Source organism: Micropterus salmoides, unplaced genomic scaffold, assembly GCF_014851395.1.
Source record: "Micropterus salmoides isolate LMB-PRFRI ecotype aquatic unplaced genomic scaffold, ASM1485139v1 Ms_hic_scaffold_8, whole genome shotgun sequence".
Taxonomy (NCBI): Eukaryota; Metazoa; Chordata; class Actinopteri; order Centrarchiformes; family Centrarchidae; genus Micropterus; species Micropterus salmoides.
This window is the reverse complement of record NW_024044570.1, coordinates 11,430,230-11,457,127: the sequence shown is the minus strand read 5'-3', so window position 1 is coordinate 11,457,127 and position 26,898 is coordinate 11,430,230. Positions and strand designations below refer to the sequence as shown.

The 26,898-nt window shown below is 38.7% G+C and overlaps 2 protein-coding genes across 2 annotated transcripts in view; both read right to left on the bottom strand.

Moving 5' to 3' along the window:
- ppm1h (protein phosphatase, Mg2+/Mn2+ dependent, 1H) overlaps positions 1–9,440 on the bottom strand; it is a 34,042-nt gene extending 24,602 nt beyond the window's left edge. The window contains 2 exon segments of the mRNA XM_038705935.1: positions 8,858–8,969; positions 8,972–9,440. Of these exon segments, the coding sequence (XP_038561863.1) occupies positions 8,858–8,969; positions 8,972–9,089 (230 nt within the window). The 5' untranslated portion in view covers positions 9,090–9,440.
- An 11,531-nt stretch (positions 9,441–20,971) lies between these two features.
- Positions 20,972–26,109, bottom strand: avpr1aa (arginine vasopressin receptor 1Aa). Its single transcript, XM_038706749.1, has 2 exons — positions 25,061–26,109; positions 20,972–24,109 (listed from the first exon to the last, which is right to left on the bottom strand). Exons 1-2 carry the CDS (start codon positions 26,007–26,009, stop codon positions 23,820–23,822), a joined length of 1,239 nt encoding a protein of 412 aa, XP_038562677.1. The 5' UTR covers positions 26,010–26,109; the 3' UTR covers positions 20,972–23,819.
- Between the last annotated feature and the right edge of the window lie 789 nt (positions 26,110–26,898).

Sequence of the window (26,898 nt, the reverse complement as noted above, 5' to 3'; positions counted from 1 at the left end):
AGTGTGTGTGTTGGCGGTATTCTTTCACTTTGAACTTGCAGTCAGTTTCTGCTCTCAACATATAATTGTCATAACACTAACAATGTTTATGCTTAAAGATGTACAGACTGGTATCATGCCTCTAAATATTTACAAAATGTCTCAAGTCATAATCATATCAAATATATGAGATATTATATGGCTATATGTTAATATAAGAGGCAGCCATGAATACTTCCTTGTTTAATGAGGATGAACATGCAGAGAAGAGATCTTCTGTCTCCAGCTAACAAAACCCTATTGTAAAACTGACGGATATTGACTGGGCAGATCTTCACTCAGTAAGGTTTACACAAGTCTTACACAATGGGCTATTTACCACTTCCCTGATCCTAAAACCTAAAAATTGCACACTCCTTGCATTGTGTCAATAAGACAGGTTTAAAGGAAACACACACATTTGCCTACACAGCTACCCAACTATTATGAATTCACACCTTCCTACATTAGTGGCATGGCAAGATGCACACATTGAATAAGAATAGTGTTGAACATTAGTCAATTAATTGAATAGTCTTTCAACACAAATATCAATTATCTCAAACTGTTTTTATAATTACATAATCATTTAAGTCATCTATCAGTCAAATGTGTGCTAATATTTGGTTAGTTTTTTTGTTCTGTTTTTCTTTTTTTTCTTTCACAAGTCTCTTAAAAATGGTCAATTTAATGATGTTATGGTCTGGAAGAAGATCAACAGTAATGTAAACACACAGTGTAATAATATGTAGTTATTAGGTTAAAAAATGCTAAACCTACTGCATGCCCTATTAACTCCTTTCCCTAACTTCATTTGAATAAAGGCCACAAACTTCATGCACCATCATGCATGTCTGAGACCACAGCACTGGATGGAGTGATATTCATTTGACCCTGGAAGATCACAAGATTTATCAAAACTCATCTCTGATATAAGAGGAAAAGCCATCAACCCCCCGAGGGATGATCTGTGTCCGAGAGCAGGGCTGTCATATTCGGTTACCTCATTTTATTTCTTCACATTTGAGACAATGGCATGACCTTAATTACCCTGTCAGAGCTGTAATCTACATTGCACTTCTTTTCCTTTTCAGTAACACTTGACCTGACGTTTTACTCCAAAGGTATTATCAGATTCAACCAAGTTGGTTTTAGGGCATTACGATATTATAAATTTGCAAAATGTCAATTTCAGTTAAGATTTTTTTAAACACATCTACATTCTTTATGTTAAATATTTCTTATTATGCACCGTATGACTCCTGTTGACATGAGAATTAGGTCAGATTTTGGATATTTGTATGTGTACATTGACACGCCTATCTTTATATCCCAAAATTACTGCCGCTTTTATATATTGTGTACCTACCTACATTCGTAATTTTAAATGTTTAAAATAACTTCTTATTGCATATTTGATCTGTATTTAGATATTCTTCTTTGCTACATTCCTTTGTATTCAGGTTTCTCTTTGTTTTTTATTTTTTATTGCTGTTACTATTTATTACTTTCGGCTGTAACATTTCAGCTTCCACAAAGAGATCATTTGTTCAGTGGTAACTCAAAGTTAAGCTACATGTTAAGGAAAGCTGACACTGAAGTGAAACAGCATTCTGTTGTTTCTGCCTCAGAGTGATGTGCTGTGACGCGCCATAACATGTGCTGCATCATGTGATTGAGCACTGGGAGGCTTTATATGTAAAAAGTGCTGCTCATGGGCATTGTCTCCACAGACAATGCCCATGAGCACTGGCTTATTTTAATCAGACCTTTACAATGGAATAATATTTTAAAAAGCTGAGAAAGAGTCAGAAGAAAAACCAAGCAGTATTATAGGCCTGGGCGAAAAATCGATTGAATGAATTAATTCGAATTTTTTGTTGCGGGCGATTTAAAAAATAAGTAAATCGAGTTTTTGTGTAATAGCACATTTTGGCTCCCCGGGGTTTCCGTAGTGTTCGTTTCCCATAGCGACAACATCATACACTAAACAGCAACAGCAAGCGACAAAATGGCTACCGGTGAGAGCGGGAAGTTTGTTCCCAAGAAAGGAATAAAGTCATCTGTTGTTTGGAACTGGTATGGGTTTGCTGCGACAGATGTGGAACAACAGACACCACGCTGCAACATTTGCCTAAAGCCTATCGCAGTGAAAGGCAGCAGCACCACAAACCTATTCCAACACCTGAAACAGAGACATCCAGCCGAATATGAAAAATGCCAGTCTCTCCGCGATGAACAAAGCCGCACTGACCAACAAACCTTATTGCTTTCCTTAAGTAGGGGGGAAATCGGAAAAAATCGTAAATTGAATTAAAGTAAATAAAATCGGAGATTTTATTTTTAGGCCATATCGCCCAGCCCTACAGTATTATAGGTAAACCTACAATAAAATAGCATTTTTGTGGTGTTTACAATGTGTTTTAAGCCTTCTTTATGTTGTAAGTATTTGTTGAACATGCATACCCTAAGTTCATTCAACAACTACCGCTTAACACTGTTAAACACTCTGGAGCTGCCACTTTCTCATCTCTGTTCCCTTAAAGCTGGAGTGCGGGACTTTTACGTATAAACAAACGTCTATCACATTCAAGCTCTTGCCAAACGAGTTCACACAATGCTGATTAAGCCTATCACCACCAGGTAAATCCCTCTGTGTTTCACAGCATATTAGCGTCTTTAAAAATGGTGTCTGAGGCGTCATTCCAGCGCTGGCACACCAGTAATGATGCATTTTATGTCAACCAGCAATGACTGGTTTCCAAAAGCTGAGCGAGGAAGCAACCCAGAGCCATCAGAGAACTCCATGATCAACCATTGTGTAAACAAAACAAAACAAGAATTGTTTATGGTTTATTTTGTTAATTATGATTGCATAGTTTGCGTTAATATGCCCCGGCATCATTGCATTGTAAGCAGACATACCAAAAAAAACACCCGATTTGAAACTGAACAGAGGTGACGCAACTCTGGAGGAGGCTACAGCCACTAGGAGTATGGAAGAGCCTATGGAAGAAAAACCCATGAGGCGTCCAATAAAAGTTTCTGACGCTCCAGATAAAAAAAAGAAACTCTGCATTCAGAGGAAGAATTACAGTCAAAAAAAGAAAGTGAAGGACGGTAAAAACAAACACGGATAACCATTGCTATAGCTTTTCCTTGTTGGAGAGCACTTAAGAGAAGAGACTGAAGGCAGATGCTGCATTACTGCTCTTGGACAGGTTGGAACTTGTAAAATATTTGGAGTAGGCTATGTAGCTATTACATGTACCCTTCGCTAGGCAATGCCCCGAATACACAGCTGGCCAATCACACTCTTGTGGCAACAGTAACTAAGGGGGCGGGGCTTAGCGAAGGGTCAATTGATTATGGTCTTAGAACTGTGGAAATGTCTCTATATTTTTGTAGCTAATTCTGAACACGAGTCGGGGGCGAGCTCACCTGTAGGCATACGTCATGTGCATGTGAAGACAGTGTTTATGTAATTAGACAAATTAGACAAAAGTTCCGCACTACAGGTTTATTTCAGATATTAATTCAATTAACTTCAAATTTTCTAATGTGTATAGCACAATCTTACACAAAATTATTTCAAAGTGTTTTACATGAAAACAAAATAAGTGCAGAGATTGCCAACCTACAGCCTTCTAGTCATAAGCCAAAGAACTGACAAACATACAAAAGGCAGTGATGGGGCTAGTGTTTAGCTTACAGACATATTGATTAGGTATTGATTAGATTGCTGCTGACATTGCAGGGGTATGCGTTATTGGTACTCAGTCATTAGAGTGAGTGAGTGAGCAAAGCTTTTTCACAAATTATTCTTTACACTCTCAGTGCCATTACCCCCCTATACCAACAAGCAAGTTGGAATAGGTGAAGAGAGGGGGAATTCAGGTGAAGCGCATTTGGTTTTTGCTACACCATCATCAAAATTGGATCTATCCAATTGATAAAGTTCCTCTAACAGCTCTTAATGAACCTCTTCTTCAGGCTACTTCAGAAAAAGAATTGTTTTTGGCATAATCATCCCACCACTGGACAGAAGCTTTCTATTATATTTTATGCTGACTGTCACCCTTGATTTGTTTTCATGACCACAGTGAGTTGAACCCCACTTTATCTAAACTAGAGCTACATATTGTCCCATGTATGTTCACCCTCCAAAACGTAGCTTGGAGCAAACAGTCAGATAAAGGCTAGAACCAAACAGTACAACCCAATTAGAATCAGACTGAAGTCACACCAGGTTAATTAATCATATAATAGAGGCTGCCTCTAATTATTGCTGTCATAATCTATATATCCACCAATTATTTCCTTGATTAATCAATCACTTAACGTATCATTTGACTGCACCCAAAGAAGTGGTAATGGCTATCACTAGCAAGGACCACGCCATCAATATATGCGTTGAAATGATTTATTGATGAACAAAATGATTGTGCAAGGCTTGGATCTGCTGGTTAGCTGTGTTTCTATGTGGGGAAGCTTTGATGTGAAATCCACCGTAGTACCTGGTTCACGACAGACCCCTCATAACCCAACGGAGAGGAGGAAGCAGAAGATCAAACAGGAGAAAGAAGTAGGTAGGGAGGGGTGCAGAACGCAAGAGCAAAGAACGTGTATGGGTTAGTATGGCATTTATAGAAATGTCAGAATTGACATGGTTGAGGTATGGCTCTGCTCCTGAAACACTGCTAAATAGCTACACTTAATGAGGTGGCCTTTAATAACTTACTTAAAGTGCACAATGTGTCTATGTGCACAAACTGCTGCATTTGTACACTAACCTGAAGGTGGTGATGTATGTAGTAACATCACTGACTGTACCACAACTAATAATATGAGGTATGTTAGCTGTGATACACTCAGTGGCCACTTTATTGGGAACACCTGTACAATCTAATGCAATCCAGTGCAACTGTTCTGTCATAAAGCTTTTTGACACTGCGTGAAGGTGTTAATTCAATTACATGTTTTTAGCAGAGTGATGATATTGTGCTGGACTGTAATATATTCAGAGAATCAGCACTAAATGTAGCCTGTCCGTAAAGTGAGGCCAGTAAGTGAAAAAAGGGTAACACAAGTTAGAGTGAGCAATACTCACTGATCCATTTAAATGATCATGCTCACTGGGCCTGACAGTCAGAGTGCCCACTCGGAGAGAGTGCATCAAAATCCTCCTCATAAAGCAGAACTGCTCTTCTTGTCTCCACAGGGAGCAACACAATAACCCAAGATAACCCCAGAAAGCTCAGAGAGGTCTACTCATAGACAGGCAGCAACATGAAGGAGAAAAACACAGTACAGAGCAGGGATGTGCAATTCATCCTGCATGTCCCTAGACTTTGATTTGACATTTTCAAGAAAATTATCTTTAAATACTGGTACTGATACTACAGAATCCTTTTACATAATTTAGCATATGAATCTTGAAAGAAAAGTATAAGAAGTGCAGCAAAGTAACTATTTCTCAAATATTCTGAGAATGAGTGTAACATTTATCAAAATTGGCAGGATACACTAGGGCTGCCCCCTAATAGTCGACTAAACCGGTCAGTTGGTCGCAGAAAAAACAACTAAGACCTCACACTCCATTTGAGAGCCTTTCCTTGTCATCGGGACCAAAGTATCAGGGGATTACGCCTTGCAAAAGCTTTTTCTCTACAACCTTTGGTAAAAACTGTTTTTGATATTTGTGTGATATTGTGTGTGTAGCGTGGTTTCTGTGTGTTCTTTCTGCTGCAAAACGAATTGCCCTCTGGGGGAAAATAAAGTACTACTTGACTTGACTTGACTTGACTTTTGATTTGACTTGAAACGACTACAGACTGTACAGAACTCAGCTGCTAGGCTTTTAACCACAACCCAGTTTTACGATAACATCACACCTGTTTTCGACTCTTAAAATTGTCTCTTGGGCAGGGGTCTCCAGTCTCTCCCTGAACCGAGGCCCTGGAGCAACCTGGCTGAGGAAATAAGGCTGTCAGAGTCAGTGTGTTTATTTAAATCACTTCTAAAAACGCACTTTTATAGGAAAGCATATTCTTTCTTTTTTTTACTTCTTATTTTTCTTGTATTTTATCACGGTCGTATTTTATTTCATCCTTGTCTCTGAAGTGAAGCACTTTGTACTCTGTTGATATGTGCTCTATAGATAAAGTTTAAAAGTTGCAAAACAGAACTTTTCTCTGAAAACAAAGAAGTCACCTACTGGCGCACTTCTGATAACTCTAGCTGCCATTAGCTAGTTAGTTCAGTTAGCTGACTCTACCCGAACTTGGAGTTTGGAGTACCGTGCGTAGAGTGTAGGTTTTTGTTTAAACCACTAAGACAGGAGCTTTGGTCCACCGAAGTGGCCATTAGTTGACTAATGGCTTGAAACTAACAACTACTAGTCGACAAGGATAATCTTTAACCGGGGCAGCCCTAGGATACACACACTTTACCATCTCAGAGATTCCCTTAAAACCGTGTTTTCTTTAAAGAAAAACAACTAATTCAAAGTATCTGTTTTGTATTCCTGTTAGCCAGTCTTAAATACTGCATGTTACATCTTAGTATATGTGAAAATATAAACAAGGTTAAGAGTACTCAATGTCATATGGGATGGATGGTACAATAGAGAAAGATGCCAACTTGTGAGTATTAACATTATGACAACCAATAGAAGATATAAAAAAGTAATGACTTTATAATAGCATCAGACATAAGAACCGCTCTCAATGCTACCCAGGCAAGTGTAACCTCCAGATGATCTTCTTTAGATGCACTACTAAGTATCTATCCTGGCTTTTATCAGTAAGATCCATTGGTAGCCTGTCTGACCCTCTTAACCTGTGGATCTGTATGGATCACATCATCTTATATGGGCTCAGGATTTTTCCACCGACAGTGAGTTTTCACAACAACAAAGTCTGCTGGTCAACCAGCTGTTGACAAATCCCCAGTATGGCTCTGTCCTGGCGATATCTAGCCCAAAAATCTGTATTTTCATTGCAACTAAAATTATATGAACCACTTTAGAACATACTGGGTGAGGGTTCACAGAAGCGAATTATCATCCTTTCTTTTCTGAGATAAAAAGAAAAAAAAAAAAGAAATTTCATGGCAGATATAGCATGAGGAAAAAGCATAGAGGAGGGCATGTATGAGAATCCAACAATTTCAAAATTTCTATTTCATTCTATAGGAAGAGGAGACCTTATACATCTGTTTTAGTACTGAAATAGTGAATCAAGGATCAACAGTTGTAGTTGTAGCCCTAATGTCTCTCTTTGCTGATAAAGTGTTCATCTAAATTGGGTTCACAGAAGGACAGCAGAAGTTGAAACTATAGATGCAAAGAGATAGGGGGAGTTTCTACACACAGTGATCTTACTGCACATATAACATCATCGATTAAACAATGAAGCTCAAGGAAAAAGGCACTCTGTCATAACAGCCTATCAGCAGCATGAAGATAAGACTATGTCGAGGGAAAAACACAGAACAAACTCACTCTTATTTGTGAATTTATGAATGTGTAAAACAGGCACTTAACTGCCTGTTTCACACATTGTGGAGTTAGATTTGCCTCAAGGAATGAAATGTGACCTCTATAGTTATTAGACAGCCTGACTAACCACAAGACCACCCGGATACTTTATATGGGGCTGCATGACTAGAAGCGGTTGTGACTGTGCTCTTGGGCGTTAGATAATGATGAGAACAAGACTCTATCACATATTTTGTGTTATGTCCTATCAAAGGTGAATGTAAACTATATGAAATCAGCATTTGTGTAGTTAAGGTCTTGTTTTAGTCTGAGGGTGGGGTACAGCACGCTGCTCTAACCAGCATGGAAATAAAGTAATCCCCTACTTCCCTCTCCTGTTTGTTGCTGTTAGAAAAAGTCAAAATATTTCACCAAGTCTGCATCATCTCATGTTTGTTGTGACATTTTTTGTGCACCGTTTATAGAAGCAAAGTACTTAGGTTTTCATGAGTCAAGCTGCTACACTGAACTGAAACTGTTTGTAATAGCTCTCTTTAAAATCAAACATAGCTGGTTTATTACACATGTGGCAGGAGGATGCAGGGTGGCAAATGGATTCCATATGCCCAAACATAAGATGTGATATCAATAATAAAAAAGATTATCTTAGGTGCGTGTTGTGTTTCACATAACATACATCTAAAGGTCAAGTTGTACCGGCTTTACTGAGATAACAAAAGCAAAATAATAACTATTAATACAATAATACAAGACTGTGCACACAACAAAACACTGGAACAGGAGAAGTGGTTCGCTGGTGATTATTTTTTAGAGGTTTCCTGCTGAGCCTTATGCCAATAAAACATGTCATTGCTATTTAATATCAAATAATATAATAAAACCTACTTTTGAGGGTGCAGCTTACTCTTGATCTCCTTATTATCTGTCTGCACTATTAGCTTACTTGACCTTATTATAGCCTATTTAATGGTATTTTCCATCTACTAACGACACTATCACAATAATAAGGCATTCCTATAAGGCCATAAAGGCTAAAGACCCTGTCTTTTGGTAGATAGGCATGCTTATGTGTCATGGTCTTGGCCTCATAGGAGTCTGTGTTGTTTATACAGTAATGTAGGCTGTCATTTACAAGAAAGGCCAGCTGCTGCGCCTTAACCTGATTTTTAATTTAACAAGCATATGCACATAAAAGCTGACATAATAATATTAGAAGCGGCTGGTGCCTTTGTTTATGTCTTGGTGAGTGATCTCAGTGGTCCAGTAAGGACGCGCTCACTTCCCGAAGGATGCTGTGTGTGCTGTGCAAGAAAAGATGGACGCATACAAGTTACTCACTCTGCGTAGCCGGTGGACCACGGCAGCCGCTTGGTCTCCTTCACTATGAGGATCGGTCTCGCAATGTGATCCGCCGAGCACTCGACCTCGTCCGGCGAAAGTCCCAGGAACTCGGTCTGCTGTACGGGAATTTCAGCGGCAGATCCGAGCCGCCGGGATGATCACCGTTGGGGCCACCAGCCACCATACCTCCCATAAAATTGGCCACTGCCGATTTCACCCGCGTGAGCATGGTCCTGCAGCAGCGTGGGTCCAGGAGATGCGAATGAGCGAGTTTTCCCCCGCCCGACAGATCCCCGCACTGAGACGCAGTTTCGCGGCGTGAAAGACAGACACACAGCCGCCGTGAAAACTCATTCAGCTCAGCTCGCCCTCCTGTGAACACGGAAATAAAGCCACATACACACACACACACATAGGCAGGCAGCGCTGCACGCTAGTCACGTGACAAACCGGTTGCTGCTGGTGGATTTGGCCGCACTGGCAACTCAGTGAGCAGCTTACTGTTGACAGTGCTGGAGGTCAAAGGTGCTTAATACCGGAGTTACTTCTTGGGGCAAGGTACAGCGTAATGAAGGGCTAACCCATGCTCTGAAAAGTGGGCCCTCATTTTGGACTACATATTAAAACATATTAACACACATGTCTGTGAAGTTATTTCATTCATCCAATTATTCTAAGAGAGTTATAACACACACGCACACACACACATAATATTCACAATTGCAGTTTATATTTAGTATAATATGTTTCACATGTTGACACTGGTTTTACTTCCTAATTTTTGGGATCCCACAAACCCACTGCTGTAATCTACATGTGTTAATAATATTAACTGCAAAAACTGTTCTGGCCTCATTAAAACCTAAAATATAGAAGTGGTAACCCTTCCAGGTTGCCTTGCTCATGATGAAGGTGACAAAATTCTAAAATGACCATTAAACATTGTTATTACAACAAATAAGAAAATATTTCATGTTTCAATATTTCATTTGTGCATGTTTATATAAGTTATACAGAAATGCAATATATATACAAATATAATATATTTGTTTTGTTTGTCAAAAGTTATTCATACACAAATATATGTACATAATCCTACAGAGTGATGTTACTTGTGACTGTACTTTTGGGGTCAATTAGGACCCTGAGAGGTCTAAATCCCTGTTAGACCTCTCATCTGATAATACTCCAATAACAGAAATGGAATTAGAATGATTTAAGATTTGAGAGGAATGGTGCTGCATACAAATTACTGTCACCTTCAGTCATAGATATATACCACATGAAAATCCATTGTATTTAGACCCCAAACAGAAGTAATGCGCAATTTTATGTAACTACTAACAGTTCCAATTCAGGCAGTTCTCATAAATTGGGAAAGGTCATGAAAGCATTAAGCTGATAAAAAAATGCTGAATGTGTTTGTTGATCTGTTAAAGAGGAGTCAGTGTTCCCAGGCCGCCAAACAGAGCATAAGGATTAACACAAATTGTTCCCCTATAACAGCTAGATTTAATCCTAATTATGTTAAAGGTCACAATCCCTGATCACGATAGCTTTTCAAGAATAAAAAGATACCTAAAAATGACACACACAAACACACACACACACACCAAACACAGGAAGCCAGTGTGAGTGTAGTCAGCTGACTTTGGCATGCCCTTTGTACCTGATAAAACATCCATTGTAAATAAGAGGAGTGGACAACCTAGAATGTAATTGAGAAGAAACCAAATAAGCAATTCATATATGAAATGATCCATGTAGTAATAATAATAATAATGATGATGATAATAATATGATGATGATGATGATGATGATGATAATAATAATAGTAATAATAATAATATAAACAAGTAATCCAGTGCTTCAAAAGAGGCAATAATTATAGCAGATAGAGGAAAAGGTAAATAATACATATGGATAAAATAGAAGAATTGAGACATGGGACTCTGGCATCTTCATTTCCTCAAAGTGAGTTCACTGTACTTTCAAACTGACAGACACTGAACTTAACAAACTGATCTCTGTAATGAATTCAGTACACAGAAATCAGCTTTTGTCCTAGATGAGGTTACAATAACCACAACACATTAGTTAAACCCAGAGATATTACTGCAAATATGATGTATCTGGACAGTTTAATATTACTTTGTCATTTAATTTTTTTTTTCCAGTTTGTTCTGCCCTGTGACTCAGTTTAAATCTGATTGGCTGGGCGTTCTGCCAACCCACCAGGAAGTGTGTCTAGACATCAAGAACTTGTGGATACACTTAGAGCTGCATTTTGGAGAAGTAAAGCTCACGAAATGATCTTTTATACAATAGCACAGTCTGCAGGCCAGCCAACCCACAGATCAGACTCACAGGCTTCTTTCTATTCATGAACCTGCAGTGTTGAAAGGTGAAGTTTTAAATCATGACAGTCTGAAGAACTTTTAAAAAGACCCAAACATTGGTGATAGAAAGGCTGTGACAAATTGGCACTGTTCTGGGACTCATCTGGGAATGATAATTCAGATCCATTTAGGCCAAATGTTCACTGGAAAATGTTGCCATTTGGACAGAGTCTGCTTCTATCAACAACCCTTAAGCCAAATTTAGCTTGAGTCTATTAAGAGTTAGCAGACATCTGATCAGCCTTCAAATGCACATTTTGCAACATAATCACAAGTACAACTGATTTAAGACATTTATATCTCTTATGATCATGTTTGTAGGACAACTAATTCTACAGGTATGTGAGAATTACTTATTTGCTTTAAGTCTCAAGTCAACAATGGGTAGATTAACCTGTTTGGTTGTCCCAGGCCAAAACTTTTCTATCAGCCCTCACTGGCCCCTGACACACCCAACTCCTGCTTCCTTGTACACCCAGACACCAGTATACTCAAATAATACTACATGGAAATGAGATTAAAACAAAATGTATGTAAAACAATTAAGTCTTAGAATTAGATTTTAACACATGGCCCCTTTACATCACAGGACCACAAGATCACTCTTACAAAAAATGTATCTGTGCGGCAAAAAATGTCTTCTCCCATCCAGGTTACATTTGATAAAATTAATCATTGACAAAGTTCTGTTTTGTTTTGTTCAGTTTTTGTTATATGTCGACAGTGAATCCTTGTTTAGTGATATGGAAAAGATTATGGTTGGATTAAAAAAGTATTATTGAAAAAGTAAACACTGACTTGAAGCATGAAACCCGGTTCCTCGTTTCAAAGTCACATGCTTTGTGTAACCATCCAAGAATACAACAAGCACCTCTATGCTTTTTTGCTGACATATGATGCCAAATTACTTCCTCCTTTGGAGCTTTGAACATGAGCTGGATAGTGTTACATTTATTCCAAAACATATTAAGAAGTGAAACTTAGTTGCATATGAATGTAATTTGTAGGAGAATGGGTTGTACAAGTGATATGTCTCCCCATGTCCCTATTAAATACATATTTACTAAACCAAGAGTTTAAAGTTGTTAGAGAATTAAAGTTTTAAACTAAAGCCTTACATGGTGTATTCAATTCTCAGACATGCTATGAAACTTTTAGATTATTCTCAAAATTGTTGTCCAGTGGAGACTTCCAGTGTGAAGGGGATTGGTGGCGTGGCAACTTCCTTCATGACCTCAGATCACACGTGAAATTCTTGTTTTGAGTGTAAACCTTTCTACGTATGAAATGGGCTCCATGTGTGATAAACATGTGAAGTGTTTTTTTCATGCAATAAACTCGCATGTGCTTTTTTGTAAGGTTTGAAGTTGATTGTTTCTGACAGTGCACAGCATGTGACTCTCTGAAGTGTAAAGTACCTTATTTTCGTATTATAAGTTTATATACCCATTAAAACTGTGAGCTCACTCATTGTACAGAATGTCTCCAGTGAAAATGAATGTACTCCAAAGAAAGTAGAGTTACCAGTTTGGCAGACTATATCCAATCAATAATTCATGAGTTTGCCAGCAAAGAGCTCTATTGACCTAATTACGCATAATAAGCCAGTTTGTGTCCTGGAATGCATGAGAGGACGTACTTTACCTTAGGCAGGGAAAACAGCATACATAGTGAGTAAACATTAACCAGAACACTAAATGGGACCCTGGTCTATTCCATACTATAGAAATCAAGTAAACTCATATTTCACAGGAGATTATACATATATGTCTGAATATATATGATTATTTTCATTATGGATTAATCTGATCATTTGCTTCATTAATCAAATTGTTGTTTGGTCCATAAAATGTCATAAAATGGTGAAAAATGTTAATCATTGTTTCTCAAAGCCCAAGGTGACATCATCAAATGTTTTGTTTTGTCCACAACTCAAAGATATTCAGTATACTGTCCTAGAGGAGTAAACCTGAAAATATTCACATTTGAGAAGCTGAAATCAGAGAATTTGTATATTTTTCTTAAAATCAAAAAAAAACATGCTTGTTAAACACTATAACCAGGCTATTGAACTAAAATTTCAAAACCATAACTCCATTTTTCAAAAAGCACACCATTTCTCTAAACTCTACACACAAATTCCTTAATTTCTCATTGCCTACACCGTATGTCATTGAGAAAACACTAAAGAACTGCAGTCTGAGTGTAAAGCAGGAAATGTGCATGCATTTCAGCGGACTTGGTTCATTGGGGTTGGTACATGAATTAAAGGTTGTGGTCATTGTTTTTCAAGTGTTACTGTATAAACAACTTAGAAAAAACTGTTTTGCAACACTGAAAGTTTAGGAATTTGTTTGTAAATTTGTAAGTAAATTACTATATGCAGTGATATAGAAAAAATGCTGTAAAGGATATTGAAGCAAATGTCTACATTTCTGATGTATTCTTGTTACATATGCTTTAGTACAATCAATACAGTGAAAATATTTTATTCTTATTCTATCAGGAAATACTGATTTATGCAAGAAATCATTCTAACTTCAAAGATAAAAAAAGCATCATTTATGTAATGCTGCATGTTCTTAGTGTTTCTAGGTCAGGTTTATCTGAGGGAAAATTGCTCCCAGTGTTGTGGTCGGTTTGGCCAAGATGAATGTTGGTAATGCAGACTGTTTTGAGTTTTGAAAAAGCTGCTTCAGTTTCTACCACTGCATGCTAGCAATTAAAAAAAACTGCAATGCACAGACAGACCAGCCAATTGAAATCACCATCCACAGAGCCATGCCACTAGTGAGGCTGAAAATGTCAGCCTTTATTCAGAATTTTGAAACCTGTTCATCATAAGTGCACTCCCTCAAACCCTCTGGGAGGCAGTTCCACGGTTTGCACTAAATGCAACATCACCACACACAACTATAAATACAATAATGATACTATTACCCTTTTTTATACTGCTACTAGTCGTGCTGCCGCACATTACTGCAGTACTTCTGTTAATATACTGTGCTAGAACATTTACAATTACTAATTTGCTACTTATCCTGCCACTAACACACTGAAAAGGACTCTCTAAGATTTTTGTATGTAGTGTTCATTTTAGAGTAAAACGATATTGGCCATAGATTCTATGAATGCATGTGCGTGTGTGTGTGTGTGTGTGTGTGTGTGTGTGTGTGTGTGTGTGTGTGTGTGTGTGTGTGTGTTGGTCTGCTGAAAAAATCAAGGATTTTTCCTCTCTCACGTTTTGTGAGCAGCTTGTCGTTTTAATCTTTGACCAGCAGATGTCACCAGAGTACCGATAATCTTTCAGGAGAAACTTTATCTGACCACTATTTTGCAAAAAAAGAGGAATGTGTTGATTTGTTTGTGTGTGTATGCATATGTGCCTGTGTTACCTTAAGTACATATGTCTGCATGTCTACGGTGGATACACGTGGAGCCAACAAAACCAAGCACAGGTGGTGTGTTTTTGTGTGACGCAATGAGAGAATACTAACATTGCACCGGCCACACACCACCACCAGGGCTGGTGTGTGATTTATTGCTGTTGATAAGTTCAGATTCCATTCCCATCTGGCCCGTCAGAGGGTAAAGCAGGGGGTGGTCAGGGCTCTGACCATTTGTTATTGCCGTCCTCACTTCACAGTAAACAACACCTTCCTCCTGCAAAGTTAGTTTGTCTCTGCCAATGGAAAAGCAGGATACATATGTTGTTGTTGCACGTGTATGTGTTGTTTTTGGAGAACTTTCACCAATCACACAAGCTCTGGTCTTATATAATATTTTTATTACTGGAGAGGGACATATTTAAAGTAGAGTAAAGAAAAACAAAGAATGTGTTAACTGTAGTGTCTGGTCAATTAATATTATAAAACTGTGCAATGTTTGCTCCCGCTCTTGTATGACATATTATTGGACGACTGTTGCTTTCTCCGATATACAAAAAGAAGGGCCTCTTTTGACTCACTACTGCTTTTTCAGTTTAGGTCATATGTATTTCATAGAAGAGTCACCCCCTTGTTTTTGTATCTTTCATTAGGACAGTCATTTTAAAAAGATAGTCGGCAATAATAACAAAGCACCAAGGGAAAGAAAATTACAAATTAAATCAGTGTTTTGTTGAAAGTACTTGCAGTGAAATAACTGGAATAGTTTAGAATCAAAATTGTGTTCCAGGGATCTGTGCCATTACATTCACATGAGGGGAGGAAATAAGTTTTAGGAATGTATTTTTTAGTGTGATGACATCAGTCTAAGCTGCATTAACATGTAATTCTTGGTTTACAATTTTAAGTTTATTTCTAGAATGCAAAAAATGCATTTTGTAAGATATCACTCCCTGATATGTTACTTGTTGTTATTGTTTTTTTTTGTATTATCCATTAACTGTGCCTGTACCAGTTCCACATTGATAATTTTGGTGTCTTCATATGCCTGATTGGCACACATCATCATAAAAGAAGCCCAAGTGTAATCACAGAGAACAACACCTTGTTTATTACGTAGAAATTGTTAGTTACTGCTTCCTTATACCTCAAGACAATGACACATGAAGTAGTCTCTAACACTCCATAGCCTACGCTGTAAATGGAGAGATGGAAACATAATGCCTCTATTTTACCTGGTGTAATGATAAAGAAAACTCTTTGCTTAGTCAGAATATTTTAAATTTTAATGAGCTTAAGCAACTATAGGCACCAATAGACCCTTCAATAAAAAACATTCAGCCAACTCAGACAACACAATCATGGCCTTTACTCTATTTATATTTTGAAATGCAAAAAAAAATTACTACCTGGTAAGTTTATTAATTACTCAAATAATTTAAAGTGGCTGCATATAGTCCATCACAACTGCTTTAGTTTTGAGACATTAGCCTAAAGTAGACCATCAGAAGACCACATGACCCACAGGCACATGTTTTACAGTGGTGTTTTTTTCACAGTGCAAAGGGATTTTACTTTACATCACAGAACTGGAGATGGGCTGCTGTAATAATTGAGTTGTTGATCAAACTGCACACATGCTTGGTGGGTTACATCTCTGTGCAAAGAAGTTCACCACATTGTAAGTCTTTGTCACTCTGTTTCCTGTGTGTGTTCCGGGTTTTACTGATTGGCCAACACTTAGCTGCTGGTTAGAGATTTAATAATGAAAATAAAGAGAAATACTGCGCTTTCCATAGTTTTTACAAAGCTTGCTCATAAACTGACTCTTAGCCTCATTTCCCATACTAGAAACATCGACCATTAGCCATCGATCTTTATTTGTGTGTGTGTTTAAGAGATCCCACAACTCAGTTGTCTGACTGAGGATTTTGTCTTTGGATCTGATTGCAAATATAACTGGATGAAATGCTACATGCAGAACTTTCGCAGCATGCCAGCTAGTCATCCTACGTCCAACCTCCATTCTCTATGCTCTTATGCAATAATGCAAGAAAAAAAATTACCAAAATCCAGTCACTTATAACTGAACACATTACTAGGAAGACAACTGTTTGCCTCTGTAAGATGCTGGAACATGCAGCATTAACCGAGCAGGAAGGCATTAAGAACCTCTCTCCACTAGTACAAATAAGGCTTTCATAATTACAGATGGTCCATTTTTTCCCTGGCCTGTGGCATGAGCAGTAAAAACTATTGCAGTGACACTTCATTAATCATTGTCCACCAAGCCAATTTAAACTGCCATAGGTTTCTAGGTAACAACGCAACAAGGCATCACATGCGTCTCATATTTTAGTGCTTGTGGTGTGCATCTCTAATAATAAAGCTTAACATCTTTGTGTCAAATAAACACACACATACAGTATATTTAGAATGTATACATAGCACTATATATTCTATATAACAGACTGTATATCTTGCAACTATTTTTGTTGAGCATTTTTCAATAAGGCACAGATGTGTTACCTATGTTTGTTTTCACATATGTTTTGTATTGTGTATGTTCTATGCATTCAGGTACATGTGGCGTCTGGATGAGGGAGTAGTAGTAGTAGTAGTAGCTTCGCATCTCACCTCCCTAGCTCTGCCGTTGGTTCCCACCTGGTTTGGACGTTCACAGAGTGAGTCTATCATCTGTGTGCAGCCTTCAAGTGACGGGATGCTGCGGGATCTTACAACAAATTAAATATTTGATGACTTATTTGAGAAACTGGAGTAAAGGGCTGTATAGCTATTAGCTGTGTGAAGCTGAGTCAGAGCTTGTCAGTTCATAATTAGTTATTGGTTGTTTGCAGACATTGAGTTTTTTTTCTTCCTTTTTAGATCCTTACCAATTTTGGGAGAAAATGTAATATTTGAGCTGAAGGTCATGATAGAGAAAAGGTCATGTTCCTTAAAGGTATCAGCGCTTCAACACATAGTTTTTTTCCCCACCAGATTTTCTCACACTTGACGGACACCACCATTTTACTTTATTGATAAAGTTTTTTCTGTTGGAATATTAGCAAAGACAAATTTTATGTTCTTGTGTCATCCAAATTACAGTCATGACCTGTGGTCCCCCTTTCAAGGACCTCAGCAATGAATACCAGGAATAGCTTCCTTTGCTCATAGGAAACAATAACTTATAGCCACTGAGCTGACCCAAGAAATATGCTGACAGTTTAGACTGGAAGTAGACAAAAGACAAACAACTATACACATCAGAAGTAAAAAGTTTTGATTACAGTGTTTTAAGAGTTTTGTTAAGCAACCCCCCTCTGAACACATAAATAGGACAAGCTATGCAGCAGCAGTTATCACTTTCCTTGGTAGTGGTGTCAATATGCGGTGATTTATTCCAAACTTGATTTAGTGGGTGTTTGTGCTCTTCTTTACATTTCTTACTATTCTGTCTTCTTCACACTGAAAGGATGTGACAAGTTTCAGAAAACAACGTTTGATCGAATTCCAGAGTTTGCGTATCAGCATGTTTAGAACTGCTTGTTTGAATAAAATGAATGACCCCTGGGGAGTGATTAAACAACACAACAGTAAATAGACATGTGTGTTGTTTTCAAGTACGATGGAAGGAGAACAATGGAGCAGGAAGGGGGAGTCTTCACGTAATGGAGGCAGAGATGCCAAGAGAGCCTCATCTCATCCAACTCCTCCGATCAGAGTGCTGAAAGAACTTCCTGTGTTAAAGACTTGTTCATGTCCAATCCACTCATAACTAACACATCTGTCTTGCTAGGTTAACACTGACCAACAGTAGTCTAATTGAGCCACAAATATGAATTTCCATTTGTAAAAAATCAACCTTTCTGCTTTAGCCTATTTCGTTTATGCTTGCTGGCCAATAATGGTTTTGGTATTTTGTTGAGGAAAGACCAGCGTGCCAGGCGGAGGAAAGCCAGCTGTGTACAGATAAACAGAAAAGGAAGGAAAGACATGGTGGAAGTTGTTTACTTTTATAGCACAATGCACTATCCAAATGTTTTTCTATACTAAGGACACAGATCTGTTAAATTCCACTTCTTTGTTCGTCCTCTTTACTTCCACTCCACCTATGATTTTGCTTGCTTTGCCTGTACTGTATTGATACATAAAACACTCAGAGAACATAAAGGTGTGTTGCTGTTGCTCTTCAAAGACCCCGGACCCAGGTATTTTTTCTTACTCCATTAATTTCATACTACACTGTATGAATGAAAGACTATAAAGGGAAACACATTTTCTTAGTGATTCTTTTTCTCCTGTGTCGTGGCAAAATAAAAGTGACCCAAGTGCAAAAGAACCTAATGATGAAACTGATCAATTACAGTTGACACATTTTAAAAAGAGAAATGTGTTGAATGGAAAGAGGAACGTGTCTATTTTTATGAGCAGAAAAGTCAGTGTTGAACTGGAACAAAAAGCCTCTTTTATGGCACTGCTATTAGTTTTGTTATCCTTATAATAGGATGTGACTGTTTTCTGGCTGCCTAAGTTAGAGTCATAGTTTTTCAAATCTCTCTGGACATAGACTTTTGCTTGGTCTAGATTCTGACTGATGACCTTAGCCCAGATCATGTAAGCATGGCCAGACTTTCAGAAGCATGGAACTTGATGACTGGCATGTCTTTTGAGATGCAGAGCAAGTGCTACACTGGGAATTTGAGATATGTTCATAGCTACAGCAACCGTATTGCTTGATGCTTGTTTTGTTCTCATTTTTTGCTCATAATGAACACCTCCTTCCTTTATGGTAGGCAGACATAGGCAAAGATACATCAAAATGTATTTTACAATAAGATACCCATCCATCCATCGTTAACCGCTTGTCCTGCGTACAGGGTCGCGGGACAATAAGATACCAAATTGTTGTGGTGGCAGCCCGGCTGACGGTGAGTGTCCTGGTTTTTTCTCCTTTTTATCAGTTTTTCTGTTTTTTTTCCTTGGTTTCCTGTTCTCTGCCCGCCTCCCTGTGTTTTCTCCCCTGTGTGCTCTCTCTCCCTCTGCTCCTGAGCCCAGCCAACTACCTGCACCTGCAACTCATCAGCCACCTCGTCAGCCTGCCACACCTGCCAGTAATCACCTCATGACTGCCTGTATTTCAACCCCGGTTTTCCACACCATCCTCGCTTGATCGTCGTTGCTCCATACCTGGTGCCACTTCTGTGTTCAAGCGTCCATGTTTCTTGTTTTTTTTTCACACTTACCCTGTGCCTTGTCGTTGTCTTCCCTAACCTTGTCTCTCTGTCTGTTTCCCTCCCAGGTACACTCACCCTCGTCCTCCATTTGGCTGGGCTCATCCACTGGCCCACTCCTCTTTGGACTTCCCTCACGGCGTCCTCCCTGTTTCCCCGCCTCTCCTCGCTTCCTCGGCCCCTGTGTTCCCCGGCTCCCTGGTCCCCTGACTCCTTGGTTCCCTGTGCCTGTACTTCCCCGACGTCCTCCTCTCCCTCCACTCCAGTCCCTCTCACCCTTTTTCCCTAAATAAACCTCCTTCCCTCAGAGTGCTGCATTTGGGTCCTCTGTCCACACACCACACCCTGTAACACCAAATACCCTAATTTTTAGTGTATCAAAATGAACTACAAAATACAGCAGTCACGCCATGTATCAAAATAAATTAATATTTTAGTATTTCAAAATGTTCCATGAAATCACTTCACAAACCTTCTATCTATCGACCTGTTTGATCAATCCCTTCACCAGAACGCTGACTCGGTTGATTAAGTGACCAATGTTTGAGATCATCAGCTTTTCTCTGCCTAATGACTCATTATTCACAGGTCCCTGTGACCTCACAGATAAAGGTTAGTTTTAAAGTAACCAACAGTTCAATTTTTAACTAACATTAATGACTCATAATTGTATCCAGTAGCTTTGGAGGAATCAATACTATTAATGGAATTTAACTGCATGTAAAACAGGTTGGCAGCTGCAAGGGATCAATTATATTTTTCACTGATGAATGAGTGTTTCAGGTGTGCAGCATAGGCTATAAACTCCTACTTGCGTGAATCCTTAACACTTTCTTCTTTTTCTGCCTTTCTCTCACTTATGTCTCTCCTCATAGGTTACTGCCTCTCCATGCTCCTATGTCTGCCTCCGATCTCGTTCTGACTAGCAAATGAGGGAGAAACACTTGGAAGTGTGCATTTTCTCATATAATGCTCACACAATCTTGTTAAATAGCAGACTTATTTGGGAACAATTCTCACAAAACACAAAATAGCCCCCATTTCACACTTTGACTTAAGAAATTGTGAGCTACAACAAACACAAATTGTGGATGGGTTGACAACCTGTTGTTTAATGGCATGGCAGCACAACGTTAATGACAATAAGGCAACTTAACAAGTTACACCATCTCTTGGCATTATAAAGTAATGTACAATAACTCTAAAAAGCTTCATAATTTTTTTCACGCACAACTGATAAAATCTTGAATTAGGCTGAAAATAGTAAGCTAACGTTAAGTGTGAGGACTGCTACTCAGGTGAAATAGTTGGTAAACGATTTACCCTACGCTACTAAAATGAACACCAAAACTGGAACTGTTAAGAATTGTAGCAATTTATGCTAAAAAAATCGATGGACAGCTTTACATCTTCACCTTCTTCTCGTCTGGATCAATTTTCTGTTCTGATCTCAACAAGTCTGAGCAAATTACTTTGTTGTTTTTTTATAATGTCATCATGTAAACTTCTTACGTATTTTACAGTCTTTTTTAAAATACAAAATACCAAAGTATTTTGATTCCCCTCTCATATATCTCTGTGATATGACTACCAGATGAGGTTGGATGGTCAGAGATAAACTGAACTATAGCGAATCAAGGTGTTCTGGAGGGTTTAGTTACTATAAGGGAAATCTGCGAAAATAGTTGATCACCAACTCTTCAAAACAATGTTTAAAATCTGGCTCAGATTAGTCAATGATGCAATAAAGAATAAAAAATGTATTTAATGACTGAATATCACTGCATTATTACATTATGACTTTAAAAGAGGTGTAACATGTTTTTTTAAGAATGTGATAATTCAATTAGACAATAATATCATTAAATAATCAAGTCAAATTACTTGGTGGAGTCTAGTAGATAGTTGAAGTGTCAGATCAAAAATATTTTCTCACTGAACTCAAGTGGTGTCATGCAGATTTGATTTGATTTGCCCAGGTTTTGAGATCTTCCTTTGATTTATAACACCACACCAATACATTGGTGGTTTCTCAAGACACAGAAAAATAAGATTTTAAAAATGTAATAGCAACACATCTTTCCAGAAAAGACATCAATGTTACACCCAACAATTTATAAGTCTTGCTGTAACCACTCTTCTTTGCAACTACTTTCTACCATGTGAATGAGCATGATGAAAGTTAAAGGTAAATTTGCATTCTTAGAAGCTATTACCAGTATCTGTTCATATATTATAAGTTTTGTGTGGGTGGACAGCTTGTTGGCTTGAAGCCACTCTTTAACAGAACTTCTTTTTTGCATTAGTTTCAATTGAAAGGTCATGCTGTTGCATAATTCTGATGCTTGGCAGATTGAAAGTGCTTAGATTGGCTAGAGATATAAGTTCCAAATTGCTCAATTTTCAGCAAAAATAACATCACAGATTTATATGGTTGTGTAGCAACTGTATGAAGCATAAACAGTGAAGCCATCCTTGCCATGGTTGTGAAAACAGGAGACAAAGCCAGTGTAATATTCAGTGCATCATTATTATAATATATATTTATAGGATATTTAGATTATTTTCAATGTGCACAAGCCATTACAGACACATATAATTCATGTCGAACAATTTACATATATTACTCCTATTTACAAATATTTATGTGCCTTTTATGTACAAAAATAATATACACGCATAAAGAAATTAGTTGATACATTACAACATACATATTTTTTGGGGGGTTCTCATGGTGGTCTGACAACCATTGCGGTGCTGCACATCACATTAATGGTAGAAGAAAATTCAAATTTCAGAAAATAGTTTCTGTGTAGAATGTAAATGTAGCCAATAAACAAACAGGTGCAGGATGTCAGAAAAATAAAAAAAATCAGGAATAGTACATAGAGTGTTTGGAATGTGTGACCTTCTCCCCAAAATTTTGTGAAAGCCATGGAATAGGTCTGGGGGTGGGTAGGTAGACTCCTCCAGCTGTGGCCAATCTCACTTCATCAAACACCCGCCATCCCATACACTGTGTGCATGTGTGTGTGTGTGTTAAATGAATGTCCTACTATTTTTAAGGGGATCCCATCTGCCTTTGCTCAACAGAACTGACAGCCACTCTTTAGGGATCCACACAGCATGTTGCCTGCAAGATGAAATAATTAAAAAAAATATGGATGCACGCAAGGGCCCAATTAATACATGCAGCCTAAACCACAAGCACAAGCAAAAAATGTTTTCTTTTTTTCATAGGTCACAGGAAAGGTTGGTTTCTTTCCGTTTTTATTTTTTATTTTTACAAAAGCCATTAAATCTGGTTCTGAGAAAAACAACAAAATGGAAAGCTATCACAAAGGATGAGGTGACTGCCTTGGTTACTTAGAAACGTGCGGTCCGGAAGAGTTGTTTTCACCACTACACACCTCCTGGCTGCTACGTAAGTTTTGTCTCTGTAAACACTCTAACAGGAAAGGGTGTTCGGCGGCACTGCTGGGAGACATAACCGCCAGTAAAAACATCAGTATTACTGGAAAAGTGTTTTTCTATTAAAAGCATCAAAAGGAATCATGTTAAGACTCCAGAAAAAGTATAACTAAATTCAACACAACACAACCATCAGCATGTAGTGATTTTCCAAACAATTGTGGTGATATAAAAGCGTGACTTTGCAATTTCACTCCCTTTCCCGTTTAAAACTTACATTTTTGTTGATGTTTTTTGAAAACAAATATGCACACAAAATCCAGCAAGAAGAAGCACAAGTACTGTGTCCATATTTCCTGTCTCCACCATATGTCTTCACCCTGTGTCTTGATTTACATGCAAAAAGCTTGATTTGCTTTATAGATTTTTGGAGTTTGGGGGGCATTTCAACTACTGTCAATCATGCCTAATGTTAAGATGAGTTAATACTGCGTGCTATATGTACCTTGATGCCATTGCCAGACATAATTTAATTATCTATCTGAATGGAGGACTTGGGAGCCCAATTGTCCAGCTCTCTCCAGTTGCCAGAACTGCCCGTAGGGCTTCGATTGGTCATTTTAGTCAGCAACGTTGTTCTGCGTAGACTGCTATCAGAGTCCTCCTTCTTGAAGTCAGTGTTCACTTTGTGGCAGAAGGAGAAGCAGTGTACAAAATCCTGGAGGAGGTGACCGCTGAAGATCATGTAAATCCACGGGTTACAGCAGCTGTTGAGACTGGCAAGGAGCGCAGACAGAGTCACTGTTGTGTTCTCAGAATCTAGAGAACAGAGAGAGGAAAGAGGAAAAGGATGATTAATCCACAAAACATCTGGTACAGGCTAGGCTGCAGTAATGCCTCAGTAAGTCAGTTCATCTGGTGTTGAAATGTAAAGCCTAATTTTTCTTGAAAGAAGAAAACAATCTGCCAAATGCACACTCTTCAACAAGTTGCAAATCAAATTTATATTTGATCATTTTCTTGATAATAGTGAAGCAACCTGTCTGCTGCTGTCTGAAAAGTTCAAAAATCAAAAGAAAGTGCATACAAGGGACTTTATCACCTAATTCCAGTAATTTTATTTCAAGATAAAATATTTAAGCCCTGGGATGGACTGGCAACCTGTCCAGGGCATACCCTTTCGCCCAGTGTCAGCTGGGATAGGCTCCAGCCCCCCCCCCCGCGACACTGTACACAAGATAAGCGGTTGACGATGGATGGATGGATGGATGGATAAAATATTTTAGATAAAATTTAAGAATAGATTTGGCTTGAAGTGAAAGGTGGTGGCATTTCTAAGAGCCCACAGCTGAGGAGGCTGACATTTTGAGAAAGTGGAAGACTAAAATAAAGATATCAGGGACCCCAGATTTCTTAGTTTAACCCTCATTAAATGTAGATAAGTGGTGAAACGGTGACATTTTTATTTTGAAGGCTCGCAGTGCTGCACTCAGCTATTTCATGTAGGCTAAATGAAGCGGCTTGTATAGAATAGATCGATTTTAAAAATAATTTATCGTAGTAGTATTTATCATTGTTTACACTACGCATATTTTTGTTTTTGTGTGCCAAATAAGAATTTTGTTTGGGTATGGTGAGATTTTCTTTCTGGTAAGTGCATGCTGTGTGCTGTTATTTTTTGGCTTTACTTCACATCATTCCTAAAGCTGTAAAAGTTTTCAAATTGAGAAATGATTAATACATTTCTACGTTCATTTCGTCAGTACTCACCAGCCCACTGGAAGTTTTCATCCCACACAGACCACATCTGTACTATGAAAAACGGCGCCCAGCAAACAATATACGCCAAAACTATGACAAAAGTCATTTTAACAGTCCTCAGTTTGGCTCTTGATATAGTCGTAACGCTGCTGACTGAATTCTTCCCAATTAGCCCTTTCTTGTTCGAGGCGCCAGCCATCGTTTTCCTTTTCTTGTATTTGATATTTTTCCAGATGTTGTGGCAGATGAACCCGTAGCACATCATGAGAATGACCACGGGCACGACGAAGATGCCCACGGTTATCCAGGTGATGTACGCCTTGACGCCCCACGGCTCGATAAAATGACCCCAGCAGTCGTAGACGTCCGAGCCGTTCTTGATCTCGCTCAGGGAGAAGATAAAGTACTGCGGAGTGCTGAGCACCAGGCTGCACATCCACGTGGAGATGATCATTGTGTAGGAGCGCTGGGTGGGCTGCTGGAGGGTTTTCAGAGGGTGACAGATGGCAATGTAACGGTCCAGGGTCATCATCACCATCATGTAGGTGGACGCAAACATCCCCATCACCTGGAGGTGCTTGACTATCCTGCAGAGAAAGTCTGGACCGTAGAAGCGGAAGGTGATCTCCCAGCAGAGCTGCGGCAGCACCTGGAAGAAGGCGACCACTAGGTCAGCCAGACTGAGGTGTTTGATGAAAAGGTGCATCCGCGACATCTTCTTCTTAGTGTTGTACATTGCCAGCAGGACGCTCACATTCCCAATCACAGCAACCACGAATGTGATGCTCAGGACCATTATCTCGATTTGGGCCACCTCCTCGTTTCGGGCAAACGGATCGGACCCGTTCGGGTAGACGGTGTAGTTTCCAGCCGTTCCCATCGCTAGGTCATTAGTGGGACCGAAAACCAGAGACTGGTTCCCTCCGCTCAGGAGCAGCGCATAGTCAGGAGTGTGCATGGCACTGCCCCTCTATGCGCCCTAACAGATACAGTGCCAGAGGGGCTGTGAAGTGCCTCTCCAATCCGTATATGGAGCTACCTGATGCTCAGAGAGGAACACGTTGCTCTCTGACTTGGGCTGCTGTCGGGGCTTTTTAAACTGAATCAAATTTCATAGTGTGCGTAACGCGAATGCGCTGCAAAAAATAAAACACCGTCAAAATTTATTTTTTACGGTGATAAGTCCTAAAACAAGTTTATATATGTGCACCGTGCAGGACTTGGCATTTATAAGGAACATAGGTGTTCATGATTCGTGCAACTTATTTGAAGGCACATTTTCTTGAAATTGCACTGATTTAGAGCCTTACTGAATCAAGATATATTTAAACGAAACTTGTTTTGCGACCTTTTGAGTAGATGATGGATGAGTATTTTTTGCAGTGCACAACAAAGTCCTTCCCCATGGTGTGCACAACTTCCACATCACCACAGATCTTCCCAGTCATAGCCTAAGTCATATAGAAAGCAATTTTGTGTGCATTAAAAAGTCAATAAATAAATAAATCTGCTAAACTACGAGGGAGCAAGATGGGTAACACACAGTTATAATAAGAATATATAAATATTTCAAAGTGCTATATGAAGACATGTCAAACATAGCTATTTAACAGTGATGTTGCATTTACTGCATGCACTGACTAACACACTGGAATGTTGCCGTCTGCAGAGCAAGGCCTTGTGCAGTGATGAACTGTTGACTAAAAATGTTTATCTTGTGAAGTGATCTGCTCACAAAATCACCAGTTTAGTGTCTGCCATTTCAAGTCAAATTTCAAACTGCAAGAAACTGGTTTTGTTGATTAATAAATTATTATTTTATTTATTTATTATATTATTTTATTTTT